Below are 24,966 nucleotides of genomic sequence, written 5' to 3'. Positions count from 1 at the left end.
GGCGCAGCAGGTAGGGGAGGCCATGTGCCTGAGTCCTGGCCAATGACACGTGACAAAAGTAATGTGTGCTGCCTTTCTGCGCACTTCCCATGCACGGTCCTCCGTTTTTTTTCCCCATCTTGCAATGGCCTTGAACAGGGTGAGGCTAAAAGGAAGAGAGGCAAACCATGCCCAGAGGCTGCTACCTTCCACCGCTCCTTCCATGGCCTGGGGTTTCGAGCCACCTCCACTTCTAGCTAGTAATATCAGACAGAGCTCCGGTGCCAACGGGACGATGGGGGAGAGAGCTGAATCACTGTCACACCCCGACTCCAAGCCCTGACGTTAGCCTAGTTTGAACTCCTGGGGCAGGAACACAGAGGGGTAATAACACAGAACTGTTCTCTAACGGGCCGAAGAAAGCAGTCTGGCTTTCAATTCACTTGGGCCTTTTTTTGATACTCAGTTACTTTCAAAGGGTTATTTAGACTTGATTAAGCTAACAAAACAAGAAATTGTTCTAAAGCATATGTGTGTGTGCAGACCTCAAGTATTCCTTGAGGGGCAGCCTACTGTCTTAAAACTAAGCAGCTCAAGAGTCTTGAGAGAGTAGCTATGATCTCAAATATTCAACAAATTTTAATAAAATTTGCTACAGTAGAAATTGAGGCTGCAATCTACAACTAATATTGAGGATGACAGACAACAATAAATTATGCAATCAAAATTTTATTAACAAAGATACTATTTTTAACATGGTCAAATATACTTGGCTAAGTCCAGATTTTAAAAAACAAAAGAATCTAGCCCAACGGTACAACCATACAGCTTTTATACAGAACATTCCATTGATCAACAGAAAATACATTTGAGCACAAAAATAAAAAATATTTAAAGAGAATCTCTAAGCAGCATTTTATTTTCTGCAAAACAGACATATATCTTGTACTGATTAAATATCTACAAGTGCTTTTCCTTTACAAAAATACATATATTCTTAATAGACTAAGTCATTAACAATGACCTGGTAATCTTTCACTTCAATTTGAATGATTTATAAGCTAAATCTTACAACCACAAAAAGGTTTTTATTTGTATTAAGATGTTACCACTTTTGACAAAAAAAGCTTAAAATATTTTATATTTCAAAGGAAAATTAGCAACATAACTGTACAATAGATTCTATGATGGTTTTATTTAATGTGAGGGCTGCTCGATTAAAAACTGGTGCTTTGCTGTTGCGCTGCCAGGTGCAGGAGCGCAGCGGAAGGCTGGCGCCCTCCCACAAGCTCTTGTCATGGGCCGCAGCTTCGTAAGGACACTTAGGCCCCCATCCCCATTCTAAAAAATACAGCAAAAGAAAACCGAACCCCCAAAATGTTAAGCTGATCCCATTACATTTCTAGTGTGTAGAACTTCTGCTCCAGTGGCCTGAGGTGAAGTCTAGGGATAGATAATCTGTTTACTAGCTCTACATTGCCCAGGAATATTTAATCTTCATTTGTTCTAGGTTAGTTTCTTACGCCACGAAGCTCTGAAAGATAGAAGCAAACTAGACCCAGTATTTTAACATCTCTGTTTCACTTGATTCTATATTTAAAGATAAAGGCATTTCAGATCAATGTCTCAGTATTGAATCCTAGAAAAAGGGGCATAATGGGTATACATATTTGAATGAGCATTTAAAATAAATTATATTTGTTTAATTTCATAACTTTCTGAAAAGAAAGTACTCAAGCATTTTAATTCTATTTGCAAATACAGTAAGGATAGTAAACACACTACTTGTGAAGACTACACAAGGAAGAGAATCATTTTAAATTATTGGGAAAATGCCTTTGCTTTGAGAAAAAGAAAACCATGAAAATCTTATAATGTATATTTAAGTACATTTTAATGAACTTTCAACCTGATGTTTTTCCACTGAAATACTACAGGTAGAACTAGGTATATCAAGTAAATCCAAAACCGGTTGGTTATTTTGTGCTTTCAAAGGGGTTTCTGAGCTCTTCTTTAATATTTTTCAGTTTTTCATAGACCAGATGTGGCATACATGTTATGTTCCTTATTGCAGGGATATATATCTATATCTTAAAAGTATTACTAACATTTTCATGTTTTTGTTTCTAGTCCCAAACATTAAAGTTATGGCAAACTCATTCATTTTTGTAATTCCTGTAACTAACATCTTGGTATAAAGCTTAGCCTGCTGGACGATTCCTTATGATAAACCAGAGTATGTAGCAGAGTGCATCCGAGAAGCTTACCCAGCTACCAGAAGGACTGCATCATGTGAGCCTTACCTCCAAGATGGTGACAGGGTAAGCTCCCAAGGAGAACGGTGGGAAGGCAATGCTTAACTTGATGTATACGCTCTTGATCTGGGACCCATTTTGTCAAAGTTTGGCTATATGGCTAAATTCTAATTACAAAGTAATCACTGAGAAATAGGCCAAAGAGTTACTTTTTAAGGAAAAAAAAAAAAGCCTTTATGAAAAATTTGCTTTTGAATACAAAAAAAAAAAAAAGCATTTACTTATGTAAATCCAATAGAATGTACTATTTTCTATACATGTAAGCATGGTCAGCATTTCTACCAAAGTCTGCCTTTAATAAAATTTCTAATGTTATTAAGAATCCAGGAACTAAATAAGCATAATTTTAGTTTATATGGGCTGCACGAAATGAATTAAAGAGCTTCTCAAATTAGAATTAAAATATCCATTTCAGTTTTCTTTTCAAAGGATCCATTTCTTCCACTTGCATCCAAGGGAAAGCCAATTGTGGTGTTTATCTCTTTCTCATCTTTGAGGATTTCCTAAGACCTATCAAGTGGTGCTGGGAAAACAAGGGACATATTTGAAAGGAATTGTGTTCTGATTATTGCAAGAAAAACCTCCATTTGATTGATCTCATCACAAAAATCAGCTTCAAATCTTTCTTTGGTGATATTTTAGCAGTTACTCAAGGTTATTGCCTAACTATATAAAATTAAATTGCAACCTAAAAGATTCCAACCTCCAAACTGTTAAAATTCTCTATCTTACCATGGTTATTAATGAACAGTAGAAGGTCTTTGGTGATCTCTATTTCTTATGAAAATCTTTCAAAAAGAGATTACTCAAACTTATGAGTGCCTAGTTAGATACAAAACCATTCATAAGAGACAGGAACAGATAACTCAAAATTTATGCAGTAAATCTAAACAGAAATGCACTTCAGCAATGAGGCACTTTCTCTTAAATATTTCAATAAAGCTAAACAGTTCACAATATTATATAACACACTTTTCCCTCTTATAGAGTTGCTTAAATTTAGATTAGAGTATATAAATGTAGTAGAGCAAACTCATTACATTTATAAAATGTGGCATATTTGTATGGGACATATTTCCAATGAATAAAGAGACTAAAGAAATACACTTTTAGGAAAGTAATTAAAAGACATTACCCAAGGTACCTGTACCCCAGACTGAATGACCTTATATTACCTCATCAATGAGCCTTTTAGTTTATTTTCTTATACTTCTTAACAGTGTTTTGGTTAATCTAGAGAAAGGGCCATATTCTGATTTTTCTATTAATGGGTCTGTTCACTCCAGCTAAAGTGGTATCTATGGACCACAGTCCTTTATATCTGAGGTTCCTTGACCCTCTGATGTCTCTGATATCTAAGGCAGAGAAAGCAGATTATAAAATCTTTTATGGAAGTAAAGTTCTTTTGAACAACAGATTAAAAAAAATTTAGTTTGATTCTCCAATTTTGCAGATTCAGATGATTATTTCTATAGGTTGTTTATATAAAGAGATTTATTAGCACCCTAAGTTTATAAAATGGACCACAAAAGTTGCCTGTATATTTTTTCTGCATCTGGTTTCTTGCAAATTCCATAATCTGGCTTAGGGGATAATTAGTGTATTGCTTGACATGAAAGTAGTCCCATACTTAGAAAATTATAGTTGAATATACCAAAAGAGGTTTGTTGAAGTCTATGGTTCTTAATAGTAACACTGTATTACTTGGGACCATCATAAAATGTGTACCTTTCCCTAACTTGTAACTGATGCCCTTCTTTATGTAAGGTTATCTTTCACATGTTTTGGCACATATTCCATTGCATTTCAATAAAAATGTTAGCGTGTTAACATTGAATAAAGGAATTTTATATAAAACTATTCTCAATCCCATAATTGCTTCCTATATATTTCCTTGGAAAATAGTGAAATTAAAGGAGTGGAGGCAGCAACAGGCCAAAATTAAAGAGATCAGGTATACAAAACTCATTTAAAGCTGTAAGTTTTGGCTGGGGACCCAAAAACACGCAGGTCTCATTTGTGGTTTTTAAAAATGCACTCTCACTTAATTTTGAGTTAATTAACTTCTACATGTAAAGCACTATTTTAATCACTGACCTAGATGTGACAGATTCATAATTTTAAAATTTCTTAGGGATGTCAGGGAATTGGGTTTCATAACACAGCAAAATAATTTCTGCATCTGGAGAGTAAATTGTTTTTGGTTGAATATAATGATCTGTTCTAACCATTTTTAAAGTGTTAACAAAAATCTGCCTTTTAAGTTCTACTTTTGAGTCCTTCCAGGCACAAACACAATCTAACAAAATAAAATTCAGAAAGCATTGCCATAACCTTTTTCACAGACATCAAAACAAAAACAGTAGAAGACTTTAATACTAACTTTCTAACTTGAAACAAAGACACATGGAAAAGGTAATTAGGAAGTTTCAGACTTTTATATGTTGTGAAATGCATCAAGATTTAGCTGTATTTTATGTTTTTTAGAGTTAAACAATGTTATTTCTAAGAAGCATTTTGATATTCAGAAGGCATTATCTGTGATACATTTTACTGGAAAATGTAGCACATCTACAATGTATACAGTATAAAAACTATGTGTGTACCACACAGATTGTGCTCGTGTCAGATTTCTAAAACAGAGTTTTCCTAACTTTCAAGATTTTTCCTAAGTTTCAGAGGTTAACTTGTTTATTTTGAAGCAAGTAATAAAACTTAATTTCCAAAGAAGTTTTCTGAAAACTGTAAATTTTAAAAGGTTTAAAATGAAATTCTTCATGTAATTTAAGGTAACAAGACTTTCTTTGACTTGCAGACTAATCTCAAAATGAATGGAAGACTTATTAACAAAACTGCAAAATCAAGGACATTATCACAGCTCTGACCTTAATGAATTTATGTATAAAACAATCCCGTTTCCCCCTGATTACTACAGGATCTAAAATGAAATATCCTCAAACCATTAGTTTTGGTTAGCATATTACCTACTACACTGCATTTATTCTATTTTATGCATATGGTTTGGAAATGTGACAGGTAACTAACAGTTTTAATTAATAATTGCCTTGAGACTTCTGAAATCCATAAAATGGCTAATGTTATCTTCTCTAAAAATCCTAATATTTAAAATCATCATAACCCTCTGCATGCCACAATGACACTCACCTAAGGCCAACTTAAAAAGAGAGACACTACTTGTTAAATGGGAGCCACAATATAAGGATGCATATACAAAAAGGGCTACACAGTGACGTTTCATGAAGCAGCACCTGCTTTCATAAGGCATTATGAAAGATTGACCTTACTGATGCATCCGTTTTGTTAGAGTAAATGTGACCAGCTGTTAATGTCTCGAATGGGTATGAATCGAACTTCAGGTCTCCACGGAGTCACACACATGTTCAACCTGGAGGGCTAATGTGCCCTCCTGTGCAACTGGTAGACTACACCGCTGGAGGACTTAAAATGTCTACAGCTATAATGTGCTCTAATGATAAGAATAATTGGAATTCTTCCCCAAAGACTTGAACACTCAAGAGTGAACTATTTTGCACACAAAAAGCTTACTGAGAACAGGACAGTGGCTCACAAACCACTCTTCTAAATACTTTCCCATACAAAATAACTTCAAGATACAATAATTATTTCTTGTACAGTACTCTATTTTAAACAAAAATTAATAAAATATTAAGTATGTGAAAACTGCAACACCACACAGATTGAGTCATAGTACTAGTGTAATCAAACATCAGAACAGTCTCAGGACAAGCAAGCAAGATATGCGGGAGGCTGAATCATGGCTGCACAACTAGCTGATTTCAACCCTGGCTTGTATGGTACATGGTGAGACAGCACAGATACCTTATGCGGGTGGTTCAGTAGCAGAATGGCACTTGGTTCACTCTTAATAGAAACAACATAAATGCAACTGACAACTTAGAGACAGACAATGGCCTTATTTGCATGCTGAAAATCTGGTTGTGTCCCTCTCGTCCACACACCGTTCACTGTGCGATCTGTTGATGAGTAAACAAAGTGCAGGATTCATCTCAGTGGGATCAAGGCCCCTTGGTCTAACCGAAATCAATTCTTGGTCGATACTGCAATACCATGGGGTAGGACTATAAAATAAAAACATGATGATGAATAAGACTGTGTTTATATGAAAACAATAAAGATTACATATGAGATATTAAGAATGCAGGGTTATAACTTACAATACTTACTTCCTGGTACTAGTGATTATGACAATTAAATAGAGATAGTTACCATTAAAATTAATTTTAAATTGCTATTTTTTCAGAATCAGTCAAGTTTTCCGTAATATGTAACAAAGTCAAGTTCAAAGTCTCGCTGATGTCACTAGCTGGGTGTGTGACTTACTACCGTAACACATAGGGAGGGCCAGGGCCAGGGGAGGCCTGAAGACTCTGACTCTGCATAAAGGCATTCATTCAGTCAGTCATGAAACTTGGGGGGAGAGGGGGCCGGACTCTATCCAGAGCTGCCGTTTGACAGCCATTGAGTCACAAGTTAACAGAGATGTCTTGCTGTGAATCTATGAAACTGGGGTAGTTTTCACAAATCACAATTTTAAGTTAAGCTTGACACCTTTTTCTTTTTAACATTTACACTCTAATGGTCCTTTAAAAACTGAAAAACAAGTAGATGCTACGTGGAACCTCCTTTCAACAGTCCATTGATACTGTTATGTTCACTGTGGACTCTTACATGATTGAAAGGTTCCGATGGTCCTTCATTGCTTGACTATTGCAAAGGGATCCTACAACAGCACACTGGAGAGGGAAGTGCTTCCTGCTGATGAGAAGCACAGGCCACCCCACCACTTCCTTAGCTGTTTTCCCCTATAGTTTGACTGTATCATTAAGAACCTAAACATCACAGAGTCAGAAAGGTCTGGAGAACCAATGGTTTTGCTTTTCTGAAGGCTGCAGATTAAATGAAATTTTGAGGAGCTCCTTTTACAAAACCAAGAAAGTGCAGAAACTGTCACTGACAGTTCCTCTTCATCTTGATGTAGGTGAATGTAAAAATCCAGGACAGGAAATTGTGAACTCTTTCATATAGAGGAGGGAGACGGACTGAGGTTCTATACTGATCATACATAGCTAGGCTGTATAGTGAGAAGACTTGTCGTTGGAGTCTTTTTCCATTCAGCTTAGGATGGGACTGGAGGGTGGAAATAATTTCTAGGTCTTGCCCTTCTCAGTTGAGGACTTGAGGTGATGCCACCACCAGTTCTGAGGGCTGGAGTAAAAGTCATGGTCTCTCAAGATTTCCATGGTCTAAATCTATTTTGGTTTAAATTTTGTTCCTTCTGAATCAGAGTATCTGGGAGTGGGGCACAGGAATCTGCATTTTATTAAAACTCCCTGGGTCGTCTTTTTTTTTTTTTTTAAAGATTTTATTTATTCATGAGAGATGCAGGGGGTGGGAGGGGGCAGAGACACAGGCAGAGGGAGAAGCAGGCTCCATGCAGGGAGCCCGATGTGGGACTCCATCCCCGGTCTCCAGGATCAGGCTCTGGGTTGAAGGTGGCGCTGAACCGCTGAACCACCTGGGCTGCCACTCCCTGGGTCTTCTGAAGCTCAGCTAGCTGTAGACTGCTGCCCAGACATCCTACCTAACTTTCCTACTTCCCATTCTCCCTGGCCCAAGTGGCAGCTTGCCCACTGTCACAACACTCTCCTAGCTTTACTTTCTAATTTGGATTCTGTTGAATCTGCATACTTTTGGCAAATAAGTCACTTGGTCTAGAATCCATAATATATAGAAGAATCCATCACCAATTCTACTGGGACGAAGGTAGAGAGTGAAGTAAAATGGCTTAGTTATCAGTGGTCAGGATTCTCTGGTTTTGGCTGAAAATGGTTTGGTTTTCTCCAAGTAACCATTTGTGTTTGTTCTATGACGACACATGAAGTTTACTGAAAAGTTTTACAATTCTGGGAACTGAAAGGTATACTTTTAAGTTCTATTTGTATTTCAATTTGCTTTCTGAAGTAAAATGGTGCTGCACGTACTATCATGAAATGTGGCACATCACTCTGCTAGAGTTCAGTGATTGCCCTCAACGGATCTACTTGATGTAGAGTTGCTAGTCCTCATTCTTATCATGTACTAAAATAAAAAAAGATACTTCTACAGTATATATCTCAAATGTGATAACTTTAGAAAATGGTTAACATTGATCTTCATTGATATACTGCTTTTCTTTAAAAATTTTTATTGTAAAAGTAACATGGTTTCACAATAGATTTTGAAAATATAGAAAGGCACCAGGAGCAAAATCATTCAAATAACCACCATCCAAAGAGAACTACCATAATTATTTTAGTATATATCCTTCTAGTCTTTTTGTCTATGTATGTATTTTTTCCAAGACTGTAATCATGCTACACGTATTTAGAAAATAATTTTGTCCATGTAAAATTTTAATTTTCATTAAAAAATTTCATGACTGGGATCCCTGGGTGGTGCAGTGGTTTAGCGCCTGCCTTTGGCCCAGGGCGCGATCCTGGAGACCCGGGATCGAATCCCACGTCGAGCTCCCTGCATGGAGCCTGCTTCTCCCTCTGCCTATGTCTCTGCCTCTCTCTCTCTCTCTCTGTGACTATCATGAATAAATAAATAAAATCTTTTAAAAAAAATTCCATGACTTATTTCTATACTATTTAAAAGGATGAATATAATGCTTTTATGGAGAATCATCCTAAGTTATCAATAAATCTTTTGTCATATGTTTTAGTTTATTCCTTTTGTTTTGTTTTTGGGATTTTAAATTAATCTTGACCCAGTGATCAGGGCTGATTCTTAGAAGTGGAACTGCTAGTTCAAACAGCATATACATTTTTAAAGCCTTTTCAATAAATGTCACCCTGGGCTTCAAGAAAGTTATTCTATCTTTACATTTCCAAAAGAACTATGAATATACTTCTTTAGTGGCCTCAGGAATAATGAATACTATCATTTCTTCCCCCCTAATATGGCAATTTAATAAGCATAAAATAGAATTTTATTTATTCTAAAGAAATTAACCATTTTTGTATGCTGATGAGTCAGTTTTGTTTCCCTCTTTCGTGACTCTTAGCATGTCTTTTGTTCATTTTTCTAAGGAAAGGTGAATTTTGTCTTACAGATTTGTATGAATTCTTTATTTCTGTCCTATATTGCAAATATTTCCTTAGTTGTGGTATTTTTGCCATGTACTTTTCAACATTAACAGTCAACTTGGTTTGTCTTTGTTTCCTTTTACATATACAATGAGAAAGGCCATCCCCATGTGGAGATTATTCAGTCTTATATTTCTTCCTATCAATTTGAATATTTACCACTTTAAGCCACGAAAATCTCCTATAATGTGAGGTATGGATTGAATCTCCATCACCACCACCAAAAGTTGCAGTAGAATTTATTGAAAACAAAACCTACTACCCTACCCCCAACATCTATATTCCAACTTCACTGATTACCCCTGCCACCACCCACCAACTCCTGTTTCTGGTCCAGCCTCACTGGCCTCCTTGCAACCCTCAAGCAACTAGACAGACCGCTCCTCTGGATCTTTCCACTGTATTCCCTTCGCCGAAGGCATCTATCCCAGATATACGCATGTCTACTTCTCTCACTTCCTTTTGATCTAGAATCACCACCTCAAATAAGTCTTCCCTTAGCTATCTTATCTAAAATATTCTATTTATCTACTTTTTCTTCTCACACTACAAATTTTGCTCATTTATTTTTCATCTGTTAACCATCATTACAGCATAAGTTCTATGAGGAAGAAGAATTTTGCTTATTTTTACTTCTGTCTCCCCAGGGCCTAAAAAAGTGACCAGTGCACAGTTAAGTGCTCAATCGGTATTTGCTAAGTGAATCTTTTCTTTCTTCCACTGACTTGAAATACTCTTTATAGATTCATATGTACTAGAGAGTCTGTTCCTGAGCTGTTCTTTTTATTCCTGTGTCTATGCTTTAAGTCAGTCCCTATTTTAACTACTTCAGCTTTAAGATACATTTTAGCATGGGGCAGTGTGCGTGTCAGCAACCCCCACCCCCCAACTTCCCTGCCTGATTACTGACAAATGAGACTGATCAGAAGTTCTGGTTTAAAAAAAAAAAATACTGGTTTATACTTCCTGGTGAACTTTAGAATGACTGATTCTGTTCAGTTCAGTAAGAATCTGCTAAAAGTGTGCTTGAAACCTATATCAAACTCCATAATCTAATTATGGGGAGAAGTGACATCTTTATAATATTTCACATACTATTTAAATTTCTTGTGTGTGAAGTGGTATTTTGGTTATTTATGAGGAAGCCTTTGATCTTAGGAAATATATGTTGAAATAATTAGTGGTCAACTGTCATGATACTTGCAATTTACTTTCAAACGGTTTCACAAAGAAACAACAGACAGAATTATAAAGAGATTAGTAAGATGAGAAGGGAAGAGAAGGGAAGAGAAGGAACAAAGGGGGAGAAAATGTAGCAGAATGTTAATTGGTAAAATTCTAAGTAAAAGTAAAGAATATTCCTTTGTACTATTTCAATTTACTTGTTTTTTGGAAAATTTTCACAAGAAGTTGGTAGGGAAAATTGGGACTTAATAATGAATTTTATCAAATGCCTTTTCAGTATCTACTAACAGTTTTGAAATGTCTCTGTGTGTGTATAGAATGTTTCTACTATATATATTATTTCTGTCCCCCCAATATTAAGCCATTCTTGTATTTCTGATAAAAATATTGTTTGGTCTTGGCTTATTCTTTTAGTATATGATTTTGGTATATTATTCATCATCTTTGTATACAAAATGAGTTTGAAACTTGTTTTCTAGTTGGGGGTTCTCTATCAGTTTATGTTACTCTTATGTTTCTAATCAGTTTATGTTACTGATTATGTTACTTTTGTAAAATAAGCTTGGAAGAATTCCACCTTTTTCAATAATTTAAAACAATTTAGAATGGGAAAATCTATTGCTTGAAAATCTGAGACAGCATTACCATAAAACAATTTATGTATCCTCTGAGAAAAATAATTTTTTGAGAAAATATTTCTTTAATATTTTCTTTCATGACTTAGTCATTTAAATTTTCTTTCTTCATGGATAAATTTAGTCCACTGGTAGTTTCCTAGAAAGTTTTTCATTTCATGGAGTCTAAAAACATTTTAAATTTAAAGATTAAATAGTATAAAGCTATGTACATAATGTTTTCTTGAAATAAAAAAGTGGTAGCTTTTTCCTTGAAAATTTCTAGCTGAATTTTGGCTAAAGGTACATTCTTATTAATTTTAAGTTCAACTCTGTGAAAAAACTATAATCCATTATGAAGTGTTGAAGAAAGAAAAGGGAATTTGTGAGGATTTTTAAAAATCTGGTCTTATTCCAGTTGTTCTCTAATACTTTAGATCAGAGTTTATGAACATCTTTATTTCTAAGGAAACAGACATCAGTGCCAAGAGTGAAAGCAAAAAACCATGTATGTATGAGTTATAGTTAAAGGCAGAAGCATCACTACAATTTATCATCCCAATTAAAATGTAGTCCACTACTGTTTCTGTATTCAAAGAGCGACCCAAGTAAAGGACAGGGTGGGGTCTAGTAAGCAGACTCAGGGTGCCACTGGGTTGTTGCTGTCACTGAGCTCACTCTAATCTGGTATTTTATCTTTCACTTGTGGGTGACTGATTTAAAACACACACACACACACACACACACACAAAAAAAAATTTATACAAAGAAGTGTTAAGTAGGGAGCAGATATCCAAAATGGAGATTTCTCAAGGGCTGAAACTAGTAATTATTAAAAATTTCTGACTCATAAATGGCCTTAACATTTATAATTCAGTGAAATGAAATAGGTAAATGCAAGAGAGCTCAAATAATGGGAAACTTTGGGGACATAAATTGAAAAATGAAGTTTTGTAGTTCAAATATTAGTTCTGCAAAGTTACATGACTTAAACTTGAGTTTGGAATGAAAGCAGTCACCATCTTGGCAGGCATCATGAGGGTAGTAATATGTACAGTCGTGAGTGCCTCTTACCTGATACAAAGGGCCATCCTGAGAGCAGACTTGCGAAGCTGAGCAGTTCAGACACCGAAACTGCGGAGGAGATGAACTCATCAGATAAGAGGCATCCACAACTGGATACATATTTAAAACTGATTAAACTATCTTAACGTCAAACATGAGTCAACATAATTTTAAGTAAACACTCTCCAAACTATGGTTGTTGATTTGTTGTTGTTGCTGTTTTTCAAAGATTTTATTAACTTGTGACTGGTAAAATGTAGCCTGAAAACAACTTTAGTATCTAAATATCAGTTTTGTTAACATTCTGTAAATATTAATCAAAATGGTGGCTAACCTTTCCATCTCCTCTTCAGATAATAATTCTTGGGAAAACTCTCATCTCTTCAATCAAGGAGAGGGGTACCCTCTTTCTTCCACCCTTTACTGTGATTAATCTCTCTGAACTCTCCCTTTCACTATCCATGAAAGTGATACTGTTTACGGACCTCAGAGCTCTGAAAGGGTTAAGCAGCTTGCCCCAAGCTGTAATGGGTCCATTTTCTGTTTTAGATTAAGTTTTTTATATTGCTCAGGTTAAATTTTCAGTTTCCACATCTATTTTAATAGCATGATAATGTGAACTCCTTGAGTCTGTATCTTATTCATATGTATTATCTTAATAACTAAGGCCCAGAAATGGCACATAGCAGCTTCTCAAAAATGTTTCATGAGTAAATCAATGAATGAACACATTTAAAAATATTGAGTAGATTCAGTTGTAAACCCACTAATTTTTGGCAGTTTAACTGTTCAGATTAAAGAAAATTATTCCCAAATTTTGATTTTTCAATGCTGGGCTAAATACTTATTAAATATGAACATTATTTTAATTGTAACATGATTATAAACAATGAAATATATACTTTAAAATTATGTATATATGAATTCAACATTATAGGTTTCTTCAAAATGGCAAAAAATACATAAAAAATAGGTGTAAATTAACCAGGATAAATCTAACATCCAAGAGCAAGTAGTTTTTTAAAAGGTATACCCTGAAAGAACATTAAAGGAAGCAATGATTAAAACAAATATAGCCTTTTTCAGTAAAATTTTAGAAAATTTCCATTTCCCCAAAAGACTAGCAATTTTTTCCAGAAGTGAGTCTTTGCCTTTCTGTACAGGGCTCATCACATGCTATAGGACATGCTCAGCACTGCTACCTTTAGCAACCTTCCCTTTTCTCTCTGAAGAGTCCCATGCTCTGGTCTAGCAGACTATGCAAGTCCTAAACAATGCCAAGTCCCAAAAAGCATTTAAGAGTGAAGAGTTAAGGTGAAAGAAGCTATTTCACGAAGTGATTATTATTTTTTCCTATTAATCTCTTTGGTATCAGTCAAGAAGGATGTTTGCTTTGCCCAAAATTACTTAATAATGCAGATTAAAGCAAAGTGAGACAAATGTGATACAGTAATTTCAGGTATGTCCCAGCAGGGGTTTGTTTAGAAGGGGTATCTGGGAAAGAGGGGTGGGCTGTACTGAGAGTTAGTACTTAACCTACCCCGAAAAAAGATGAGCAGAAAGAGCATGAGCTCATGATGAAAGCTTGGGCCAAATGGAATAATATTAACAGTAAGCTCCCAGAAATAAGAGGAAGTTAGAGAATTATAATAACAAGATATAATATATATAAGTTATTCATAAACTTACTAACATTTACTATGTCAGGTATTCTGCTAGGTTCTTTATTATATAATATTTCATTCTTATTAAAAAATTTCAAGACAAGTATTATTACACAAATGTTAAGGATAAAGTAAAAACTAGGAAGCAGAGGGGCACCTGGATGGCTCAATCAGTTATGCATCTGTCTTGTGCTCAGGTCACCATCCTAGGGTCCTGGGATCAGGCCCTGCTTCAGGTTCCCTGCTCAGTGGGAAGTCTGTCTTTCCCTTTCCCTCTGCCCATCCCCCTGCTTGTGCATGCTCTCTCTCAAACGAGTAAGTAAAAAATTAAACTCAAAAAACTAGGAAGCAGAACACAACTGGGGGGAAATAGCTATAACATATACAACCAAAGATTCATACCCAGAATACATAAAGAGCTCCTAGAAGTTAGTGAGAAAAAGACAAACATCACAATGGAAAAACAACAGCATGGCAACAGACAGGAAAATAAATTTCACAGAAGAAACAAAAAATTGATAATATGCAGGGTTGATGAGGATGTCAGAAAATGGGCACTCTCATGTTACTGGTAGAATTAGACACTGCTAAAATATTTTAAGAGGGTAATTTGTCAATGTCTATCAATATTTAAAACATGTTACTCTGCTGTAAATCCACATCTGGAATCTAGCCAATGAATATGCTTGCACATGTGCAAGCGGATGTATTTTATATTAGAATATAGCATTATTTATAATGTTAAACTTGAAAAAAATCTAAATTTCCACAAAGGAGTGTGTGAATCAAATTATGCTGCAGCTACATATCAAGTTTGTTTATTTACCATGACATACCATCAAATGAAAAAAAGGAAGTTGCACAACAGTACAAATCATTCTATTTATGTTTCAAAAATGTGATGAACACTGCGTGGATATAAACAGGATCATGTATTGTGATTAGTCTAGATAACTAAACACCTTCCATACTGAGATCTAATTCTGTAATTCTACACCCTCAACTAACAGATATGGAAGCCACAGGGTAAGCCAGTGGTCATGGATCACATTTCCTAAAATCCTATTACTCAAAAGATGGTCCAAAGATTAGATGCACTGGCATTCCCTGGGAGTATGTTAGAAATGCAGAATCTTAGGCCCCACCCCCAGACCTACTGAGTCAGAATCTGTATTTTACCAAGATCCCCAGGTGATTTCTACTGACATTAAAGTTTGAGAAGCACTGGTTTTAAGGTACATTTTCTCCCATTAATAAGCAAAGGATACAACATCTTTCTGAGTATAACATCTTCAGGTGGCAATATTGTTACAAACTGAAAAATCTCTAAGGGTTAGCTAAGTTTAACCAGAGGTTTGGTTCCTAAAGATAAAAACCTTTCAAAAATGCATCACAATGAAGACAAGAATCCAGAAATTGCAAGGACTACAGAAAACAGGCTGAGCCTGAAGTGGAACTGCCCCAGGATAAAGAAAAGTAGCACAGATGCTGTGTGGCACAGGAAGATGTGCTGCTGCTCTTGAGAAACAGGCAAAACTGACTTCTCCAAGATCCCTCCTAGGAATCTAAACATTGGACAAGGTAAGGTGATCAGAATATAGAGTGGCCTTGCCTAAGGCAGAAGACCCAGGCTACAGAGGCAGCATCCAGAGGAAGAGGGAAGAGAGCCACAGGGTTTACTCAGAGATGTAGGAGAGTGCAGACCATACAAGGAGGACACCCCTGCACACTGAAGAGATGAAAAAAAAAACTGCAAAGATTCCAATTCCAGGCAGATCAATCTAAAAATTTATTCCAATGCCAATCACAATCCCATTCTCAAGTTCATCTGAAAAAATAAACAGGTAAAACTAGCCAACACAATTTTAAAAAGAATAATGACCTTAGCCTTAACAAATATTAATATAGGGACACCTGGGTGGCTCAGCGGTTGAGCATCTGCCTTTGGTTCAGGGCATGATCCCAGATTCCAGGGATCGAGTCCCACATTGGGCTTCCTGCATGGAGCCTGCTTCTCCCCCTCTGACTATGTCTCTGCCTCTCTCTCTCTGTCTCTCATGAATAAATAAAATCTTAAAAAATATATTAATATATATCCTTTTTTAAAAAATTTTTATTTATTTATGATAGTCACAGAGAGAGAGGCAGAGACACAGGCAGAGGGAGAAGCAGGCTCCATGCACCGGGAGCCCGACGTGGGATTCGATCCCAGGACTCCAGGATCGCGCCCTGGGCCAAAGGCCACCCAGGGATCCCCTATTAATATATATCCTAAAGCAATCTAGAAGGCCTATCTGCCTTGTAAATTAGTTGAAATTTATTCAAACTTATCCCAAAGAAAATGGACAACTATGAGGGGCTTTAAATTGTGAGTGGTAAGTGACTGAATTTTTATAAAAACTATACATAATGAATAACATGATGTGGAGATAAGATCTGCCGAGAAGATCAAAACAAAATGTCCAGGAACATGCATGTACATATCTGTGTGTGTACACATGTGTATAGATACATATGCATAAATAATGGTGACAAAACACTGAGATAAAGTATGGCTTATTCAATAAATTATATTTTTGGCAAAAAAAATCTTAGAATAAGTTAGACTCTTAGTCTTGTTGTAGGCATGTGTATGTAAGTAAACAAATCAATCATAGGCAAATCAAAATGTTTAATGTAAAAAAAGTACTAGAAGCAAGTAAAAGAACCACAAGGTGGTCATGAGTTTAGGAAATCAACTGACCCCAGCCCAAGGCACAGCCAGGTAGCAATAGCAGTAAGGCAGAGTAATGTGAGCTTTTCAGACATCCTGGCATCCTGCCGGCAGTGGAGAGTAGAGGTGGGGAGGGATGGAATTGCAACAAGTACACTATTAGGGGCTTGATCAAGAAATGACTGTTGCTAATTTGTCCATTCACTCTAGGTATCAGAATTCACCAATTACTATTATAATAATTCATAATTAGTTGGAACATGAGCAAAAATTTTAAAATTTAACCAAAAACAAATGGGAAATGGAGATTTAAATAAACGGCATGATCTTTAAGATATATCTTGCATAGCTTTGATCTTATAAAAGAAATTTTTCATTTGGTTTATTCTGTGAACAAATATTTATTGCATATTTGTACTAGGTACTGCCCTAGGTACTAGAGACTCAGGAGTAAACAAATAATAATCCCTGTCCTCAGACTACATTTTAATTGGCGGACAAACAATAAACATAAATAAGTGGCATTGTATGCCAGGTGATATGAAAAAAAATACCACAGAAAACAATCAAACATGAAAACAGATTGGGAGAATGCCATATTGGGAGTGGGGGTTGTGTTATTAAGAAAAGCTGGCGGCCTCACTGAGAAGGTGACATAGAAGCAAAATTCTTTGAGGGAAGAGGGTGAAGAAAAGGATTCTGGTGGTGACTTAGGGAGGCAGGGGAAAGCCCAGTGTGTTAGAGGAAACAGAAGTGAGTGGGGCCAGAATGTGGTGAGCCAAAGAAGAGTAAAGAGTAAGATCACAGAAGTGTCTGGGGAAAATTATGGGGGTCTGTATCTATAGGTTCATGGAAGGACCATGGTTCTTATCTACATGATAGGAGATGTCACTGGGGAGTTCAAAGCAGAGAAGTAACATGTTCTAACTTGTTTCAGGAGGATTGCTTTGGCTGCTGTGCTGGGCAAAGACAACAGGGGAGCCCCAGGTAGAGGCAAGAGTGGAAGCATGGAGCCTAGGTAGGAGATTTTTATAGAAGTTCTGGAGAATGGTGACAGTAGTTGGGCCCAGAGTGGTAGAAGTGGAAATAGTAGGAGATAACTGGATTCTGATCATAGAATTCTGATACGAGAGGTCGTAGAATATGCTAAGAATAGATGAAAGAAAAAGAAACTAATCTGGACTGATTAGGGATTTTGGCCTTGGAAACTGGAAAACTGCAACTCTAAATCTTGGGACTACTGAGATTGTAAAGACTGAAGCTGGAAACGGTTTTGGAGGAGAACAAATAGAAAAACAGGTTTGTCATGCTGAAAAAATTAAATGGACTAATATATTACTTACCATTGTACTAAATATAAAATGTGATCATTTTTCTATTGATTTAGTTTTTACCTAATGAAAAATCGTAAGGTACTGAACCATTCTCCCAACCAACTTTTATTAAAATATGCCTTAAACAACAGGAATTTAAACTATCAGATATGTGTAACCAGAAACATAATGAAGTAAAGACTGACTTAACGGATAGTCAACAACAGTTTCTACAAATTAGCTCTTTCATGCTTTGACTTTAAAATAACTGGCAGTGTGGGTGACCTCTAAGAAGGGATTGTGTGAAGGACAAGCGAGTGCTAGCAGAGGTCTTGCAATAGATGACTTTTTGCATCTCTTCAACAAACAAACTAGGTTTCTTACAGCAAACTTAGTCCTAGCACTTGAAAATCATTAACACATATTAAAATGCCCAATGACTTATCAAAGAAAGCTAAAAGAATATCATTATGATATTATATGTAATATCACAGTATCAAGGCCCCAAGTGGGCTGAATAAGGGAGAACGGACTACCTCTGTACTCTGATCTGCACCTGGTACCTGAAACATTTTGGTTGAAGGATTCAGTGAGGGTAATGTAGAACCATTTCAAAAAACTATAAATAACGTCCTAAAAAGGCAGATAGTAGTGTACCAAATACAAAGATAATTAGATTTGTTTTTTTTTAAAATGAGGCTTAGAGAGATCTAATATGTTCTTCCATGGCACACGACTAGGAGGTAACTGGTACTACAACATAATTTTTTCTTCCTGGTCATGAGGATTCAGCCTCATAAGGAAGGCTTTATGCAAGTGGGACTCAAGAAAAAAAAAAAAAATCTGACTTTAGAAGTTAGGTGCTTCATTTGCTGTTATATCAAGACATTTCTGAAAAACATAGCTAATTTTCCTGTCCATTGAATACAACACAATAAAAATGTTTTGAGGTTTTATTCCATTCCACAGATGTTCACATTCCATAGAAATATGTTTTTGAAGCACTGTAACATGGCAACTGTCATTGTATTCAGATTCTGTATTACCTGTCTTTGAGATTACATTTCTTAATTTTGTCTTTATAGTTAATTTATATTTTCATAAGAAAATGTAGTAAGACCTAGCTTATTAGAGAGATTAAAATACACATAGTTTAGAAGTATGACATATTGTACCATAAACACCATAGAATCTTAATGTCCAACAGGACCTTGGAAGTCATCTAGTACAACCTTCTAGTCAATCTCAATGTGTATTCATGTAATCAGATTATAAAGAGAATTTCTGGTAGCATTACTACTACATTCCTCACTCAGCTTTATAAACCCTAGTCCCTCAGATTTCCTTACTATCAATGTTATACATAACTCTGAAAAGATATGCTTGAACCTTCTCATTAACCCTAAGCAGACATATGGTACAAAATACCATATGGGTTTTTTTTTTTTTTATTTTCTCAGGTTTTCTCCTTTTACATCATTTCTCCCAAATTATCTAGGGCCTAAGCCACAATCTAATTCTGATGTCAGAAAACCACTGCAAACTCACTTACCCTTTGGTCCAATTTTACACTTTCATATAAAGGAGGTACCTGAAAAAAAAATTTACCTACATTCTACCCTATCTGTCCCCTCTGCCATAATCAAAAAGTAGTATCAACCATTAAATGTACTAATCAGGGCAAAACTTAAGTCTCCCCACTTGACTCCATGTAGTTAGAAGTTCCCATATTTTATAGGGGTTTAAAAAAAATGTAAGTGCCATCTTCTCTGTCTTGAGGTTAGTAGAGTTCTGAACATATTTAGATGGGTTTTTAACTCACCTTAAATATAACAAAACCACATTTAACTCAGATCTTGGTCTTGTACTTGGGACCAATTATCATGGAATAGCTGGGATAAACAGTAAAAGGAATCAGTTTCTTCTCTTTCCCAAGCTAGTTTTGTTTGTTTGTTTCTAAGAAATACTGTTAAATATGAGTAACAAAATGGCACATAACTATACACGTAGATAAATATAAAAGCAAATTACGTTTTCGCCTCTTAGTCGCCATCTTGTCATGTAGATGAATTCCATAGTGTGATCCTTCCCCATAATTTCACCATTGCACAGCACATCCAACTTTAAAAAGAATAGTTACAGATCCATTAACATAATTTTTAATTTTTTAGCTTCTTATACTTTTCCCCCAAATTTCAAAAAAGATTCAAATAGGTATAACAAAATAGAAGTATTAACCATTATTCAAAAAGAACACTGAATATTTTTATTTAAAGCACTTGATCCATCTCATAACTATTAACAATTCAGATATAAGTAACATAAAGCAGTGCTGGTCTTGTCCCACATACCGGTCACTCAAGTCTATACATATAATTTTAGAACGCAGGGTAAGCTTTCTCACTCCATGTCTCTGCAACCTTAAAGGTTTAGACATATTTCTGTGATTGTCTCTTACAGAATGAGAAGGAACTGTGAGATCTCACAGCACCTTTGGCTTATGAATTCACTTCTCAGAATGCTTTCACCTTCTCAAGATTAGAGGACTTGCTTTCCTCTTGTTATTTTGTATTCAAAGAAGATAAATGAATGAATGTGAATAGAAAATTTATGGGGACTTCAAGGCATTTGAGAATTTCTGGTAACTGCCTGCAGCTAAGTTGATAGAACAATTAGGACCATGCCACAGGCCTGTATCTTCTAGGGCTTTCTGGCCTGTTTTGCTCAGTTGGTAATTTGTATAATACTTACAAGACCCTCTTCTCACCTTTCATCAAACTTCAAAAAAGGCTGTGCTTTCTAAAGCTCACTTTTGCTTTAAAGTTGCAGGAACCAAACAACCCTTCAAAATACGTAATTAAGAAGGCCCCAGGAACTGTGATTTATCAATTCAATGAAACATAGTTAAATGTTTATCATAGGTCCCTATAAATAAAACATTTCAATTCTCTAGCTATTAAAGGCAAACTATGATAGAGTTTAAAGTGTGAGAAGGGGAAAAAGAATGGGTTTTAAATAATTCTGTGTCTGGTTAGACAGAGACTAGAGAGTTTTGAACTTTAAGTCTAAAATGAGTAGTGTTCAAATTGCATTAGACGAATTTTTAGCGAAATTAAACTGATGCTTTTTGATGACTTATCTTGACTTCCATGGACCTCAAAATGTTTTTTTTAGACATTTTTAAAAGGACAAAGTAGATAATTTTATTTTTTTATCTTGCATGCAAAATAAATTCATAAGCAAAGAGATTTAGGATGCAACACCTAATTAGGTATAGTGCTTCTGCTGTCATTTTAAAAAACTATCTTGCCCAATTAGCAAGGCTGTTGTAAAAGTTTCAGCTGTTAGGTATTTCATTAAAATATCACCTTATGCGTTAGACAGCAAAATAAGGGGAGGACCAGTGAATTTTCCTAAAAATCATAGGAAAAGTCCTATCCCTGTTGTTTTCTATGGAGAGATATAATATGTGCCAGCAGTGAGACTGTATAAGAGAAAAGATCCTCGCAGCTCTAACAAGTTCCTGGAAACTAGAAAATAACTCAATGGGTCACACTTAAAAGTAAGGAAATAAAACTGCATGTGGTATTTTTAAGAAGAGAATTAAGTACAAAAACCAAATAATAAAAACAATTTCATTTTCTATTTTCACTGTTACCTAAGTTGTTATCTTTTATTTTATCAAGTCCATATGGTTTTGATTAACTTCTATAATTTTTTTCTCAAGGTAAAAGTTGATGTCTCTGGAAATGTTTTGATATTTGTAGGAACAAACCACAGTAAGAATTTTTAATTCATAGGTTAATTAATTGTCTGAGAGAAGTTTTTAAATAAATTTAGGATCAGAGGCTTCCTCAAAATACAGACTTAATATTTGTCAATGCCTGTGTTCAAATCCTATTTTATTTCTCCTATGACAAACTGCTCATATTAAGATTAATGTACATAATGAAGAACTAATGTTGCCTTTGATATCTTGGTTTATACAGGAAATTAGTCTTGGTTTTTTCGTTGCTTCAGAAGCTACTATCAAAACCCAAAGGGGAAGAAGAGAAATTAATATAAGTTGTTAAGACTGCCATTTGAGCAGGTGAGAAATAGTAGACAAATCTCCTCTTTACGTTGTATCTATACTCCTAGGATCACTAAACATTGAACACCTTACAAGCTGTGCTGTGATCAACATGAGGGCAATTTCTCTCTCCTGTAAGGAAACTGGTAAATTGCATTTATGCGGATGCCATTATGTTGGTTTTACCTACTGCTAAACGGTATCATTTTTGCATAGCACAGAATTAAAGGAACATTATTTACAAAATCCTTTTACATAAAAAGACAATGTTTTACATTCTGAAAAAGAAGTCTATAAGGACCTAGTAAAAATGGATCTCAAAGGTCTTGCTAAAAAACAAAAACAAAAACAATAAGGCTAAAAGCATGTTGGCAGTAAAAAAAAAGTAAAAAAATCCAGTTAGCTGTGGTATTTATTTGGGGAACACATAACTTATTTAAGTATCTCTTCTAATTGTAAACCACTAAATGCTTTTAGTATCGTGTTTTAGTCAGATGTTAAATTAAAAATTACAGATTATATACAGAGAATACTATATTCTCAAAATTAAATGTTTAACATGAAAATAACCTAAGTTTCCACAAAAATTTAATGTATTCTCAGTTAATATTTACTTCTTTTGTTAGAATTTTACTTCAGATCAGAATTATCAAAATGATCAAGATGAGATTATTAACTTACCTCATAAGAACTTGGAAGTTTTAGTTTTAAACTTAAAAATTTTTTAATAGTTCCCACAGTTACACGCGTAGAACATCGAATGAATTTCTTCATTAAACCCTAAAGGAAATACAGATTACTAATTAAAACATTCTACCTTATTTTAGTGAAACCAGAGGTGTTACTTCCACTATTATTTTAAGTATTTTCAAAATATATTATAAAAACATTTCAAATTATAGTTCTTTAGTACTAGTGAGTAAAAACTGTTCCCAATTCTTGGATACTTACATGATGTTCTTGAAGAATGTACTATCATGTATACTAGGAAAATCCTAGGAAATCGATAATCTTCATACCTTTAGACAATTTGGTTAACAACACATTATGAGTTTAATAAAAAATTAAGGTCACAAAAAGCATATAAAATATATAATATTACTTCTAAAAGTATTAGGAATATTTTTTTTTAATTTATTTATGATAGTCACACAGAGAGAGAGAGAGAGGCAGAGACACAGGCAGAGGGAGAAGCAGGCTCCATGCACCGGGAGTCTGATGTGGGATTTGATCCCGGGTCTCCAGGATCGCGCCCTGGGCCAAAGGCAGGCGCCAAACCACTGCGCCACCCAGGGATCCCTATTAGGAATATTTTTTAAAAAGTCTCAGAACTTGAAAATATCTTTTAAAAGAGCAGTGATTTCAAATGGGGCTCTAAGGACCTCCAGGGTTCAACAGAGGCCAGTTAGGCTACAAGATCCCCTACAAATAATAGTCAGGTGTAATGGACTCTGGTTGGGGAGAAACATGCCCCAGTCAGTATCTGATGTGCTGTGGCAGTATTTTACTGGAAGAACAATGTTCTGTGTGCCTTGATTTTTCTCATTTTATTAGCAATACTAATTACTAATTTACTCTTTAAGCATGAATATCACTAAAATATAAAAACCAATCCAAATGAATGCTCAAACTGAAAATTAGTCAGAATGAGGTTTGTAGACATGATAAACATGAACTAATTTCTGAAACAAAATTACATTTCCAAACCTTAAAAGTTATCAATAGTAAAACAAAAACCAGTAATTCAATCTTTTGAAGATATAAAGTATTACTTCTACTTCTAATGTACATGATATTAGGTCAGAAAGCAGAATTGTTCTTAAATTAACCAAGGCAAAAGTAGAGCCATTTGTAGGGAACCTGGGTGGCTTAGTCAGTTAGTGTTGGACTCTTGATTTTGGATCAGGTCATGATCTCAGGGTTATAAAATCAAGCTCCACCTTGGGCTCCATGCTGGGTGGAGTCTGCTTAAGAGTCTCCCTCTCCATCCCTCCCCACAAACACACGCATGCTCTCTCTCAAAAAAAAAAAAAAAAAAAAAAAAGAAAGAAAGAAAAAAAATAGAGCTATCCAGCTAGTATCTATTAGTAAATGTGTTCCCGGGAAAATACATTTCCTAGCCAAGACCAGCAGAAACAAATTTACAAATGATAGTTGGTCACTATTCAGATGATAAAGTATCCATTGAAAGAAGTCAGAAGTTACATCTAAAGCCAAACATACTCTAGCCATTTCAAATGGGAAGCCTGATATTCTAGACAGCATGGAAACAAAGGGATAAATACGAACACAGATCTTCCCTGTTGTCTATTTTCATCATTTCAACTACCCCAAGGTTTCTTGTCTATTTTCTTGTTCCAAACAGTTTATAGAGAATTCTTAGCACATTTTCTATATTTAAGTTAGAGTATAATGTGGAGTACTGGAAGACCCTTTAAATGTATCCCCCTCTGCAAAGAAATCCCAGGTGTTACAAGAATCTATAGAAATGACCATGGCATCACTACCCATAACTTTTCAGAAATTGTTAATAAGGATAGAAGTGTCAGTAGAGTTAAGTGTCATAAGTTAAGTTATGGGCATCACTACCCGTAACTTTTCAGAAATTGTTAATAAGGACAGAAGTGTCAGTAGAGTTAAGTTTAAGATTTTAAAACTAGGCAAAATCTGTTTCTGGAATTTATGATTTAATAAAGTTTGACATGAATCTCTAATGAAATTCTGGCCTGAATTACTTGATTTGTAAGTACTCAGAAAAATGACAATATAACAATTATGCATTTTCTTTCTATAGAAACAGTTTACAATTATACCAAAGAAACCTTGCTATTTCCTAGCTAGATATATCCTGGA

The 24,966-nt window shown here is 35.2% G+C and overlaps 1 protein-coding gene across 5 annotated transcripts in view; it reads right to left on the bottom strand.

Annotated features, from left to right (window-relative positions):
- Window positions 1-692: 692 nt before the first annotated feature.
- Window positions 693-24,966, bottom strand: part of PCGF5 (polycomb group ring finger 5) — a 120,100-nt gene continuing 95,826 nt past the window's right edge. For 4 of the 5 annotated variants that reach the window (XM_055334413.1, XM_055334412.1, XM_055334414.1 and 1 more), the window contains 4 exons: window positions 22,795-22,893; window positions 20,073-20,162; window positions 12,361-12,420; window positions 693-6,415 (listed from right to left, as the gene is read on the bottom strand). In XM_055334413.1, the coding sequence (XP_055190388.1) occupies window positions 6,368-6,415; window positions 12,361-12,420; window positions 20,073-20,162; window positions 22,795-22,893 (297 nt within the window). In that variant the 3' untranslated portion in view covers window positions 693-6,367. The remainder of the gene's footprint in view (window positions 6,416-12,360; window positions 12,421-20,072; window positions 20,163-22,794; window positions 22,894-24,966) is intronic. The other variant, XM_055334415.1, reaches the window with a different exon arrangement.

Source organism: Nyctereutes procyonoides, unplaced genomic scaffold, assembly GCF_905146905.1.
Source record: "Nyctereutes procyonoides isolate TBG_1078 unplaced genomic scaffold, NYPRO_anot_genome, whole genome shotgun sequence".
Classification (NCBI taxonomy): Eukaryota; Metazoa; Chordata; class Mammalia; order Carnivora; family Canidae; genus Nyctereutes; species Nyctereutes procyonoides.
This window is presented reverse-complemented; position numbering and strand designations above follow the sequence as displayed.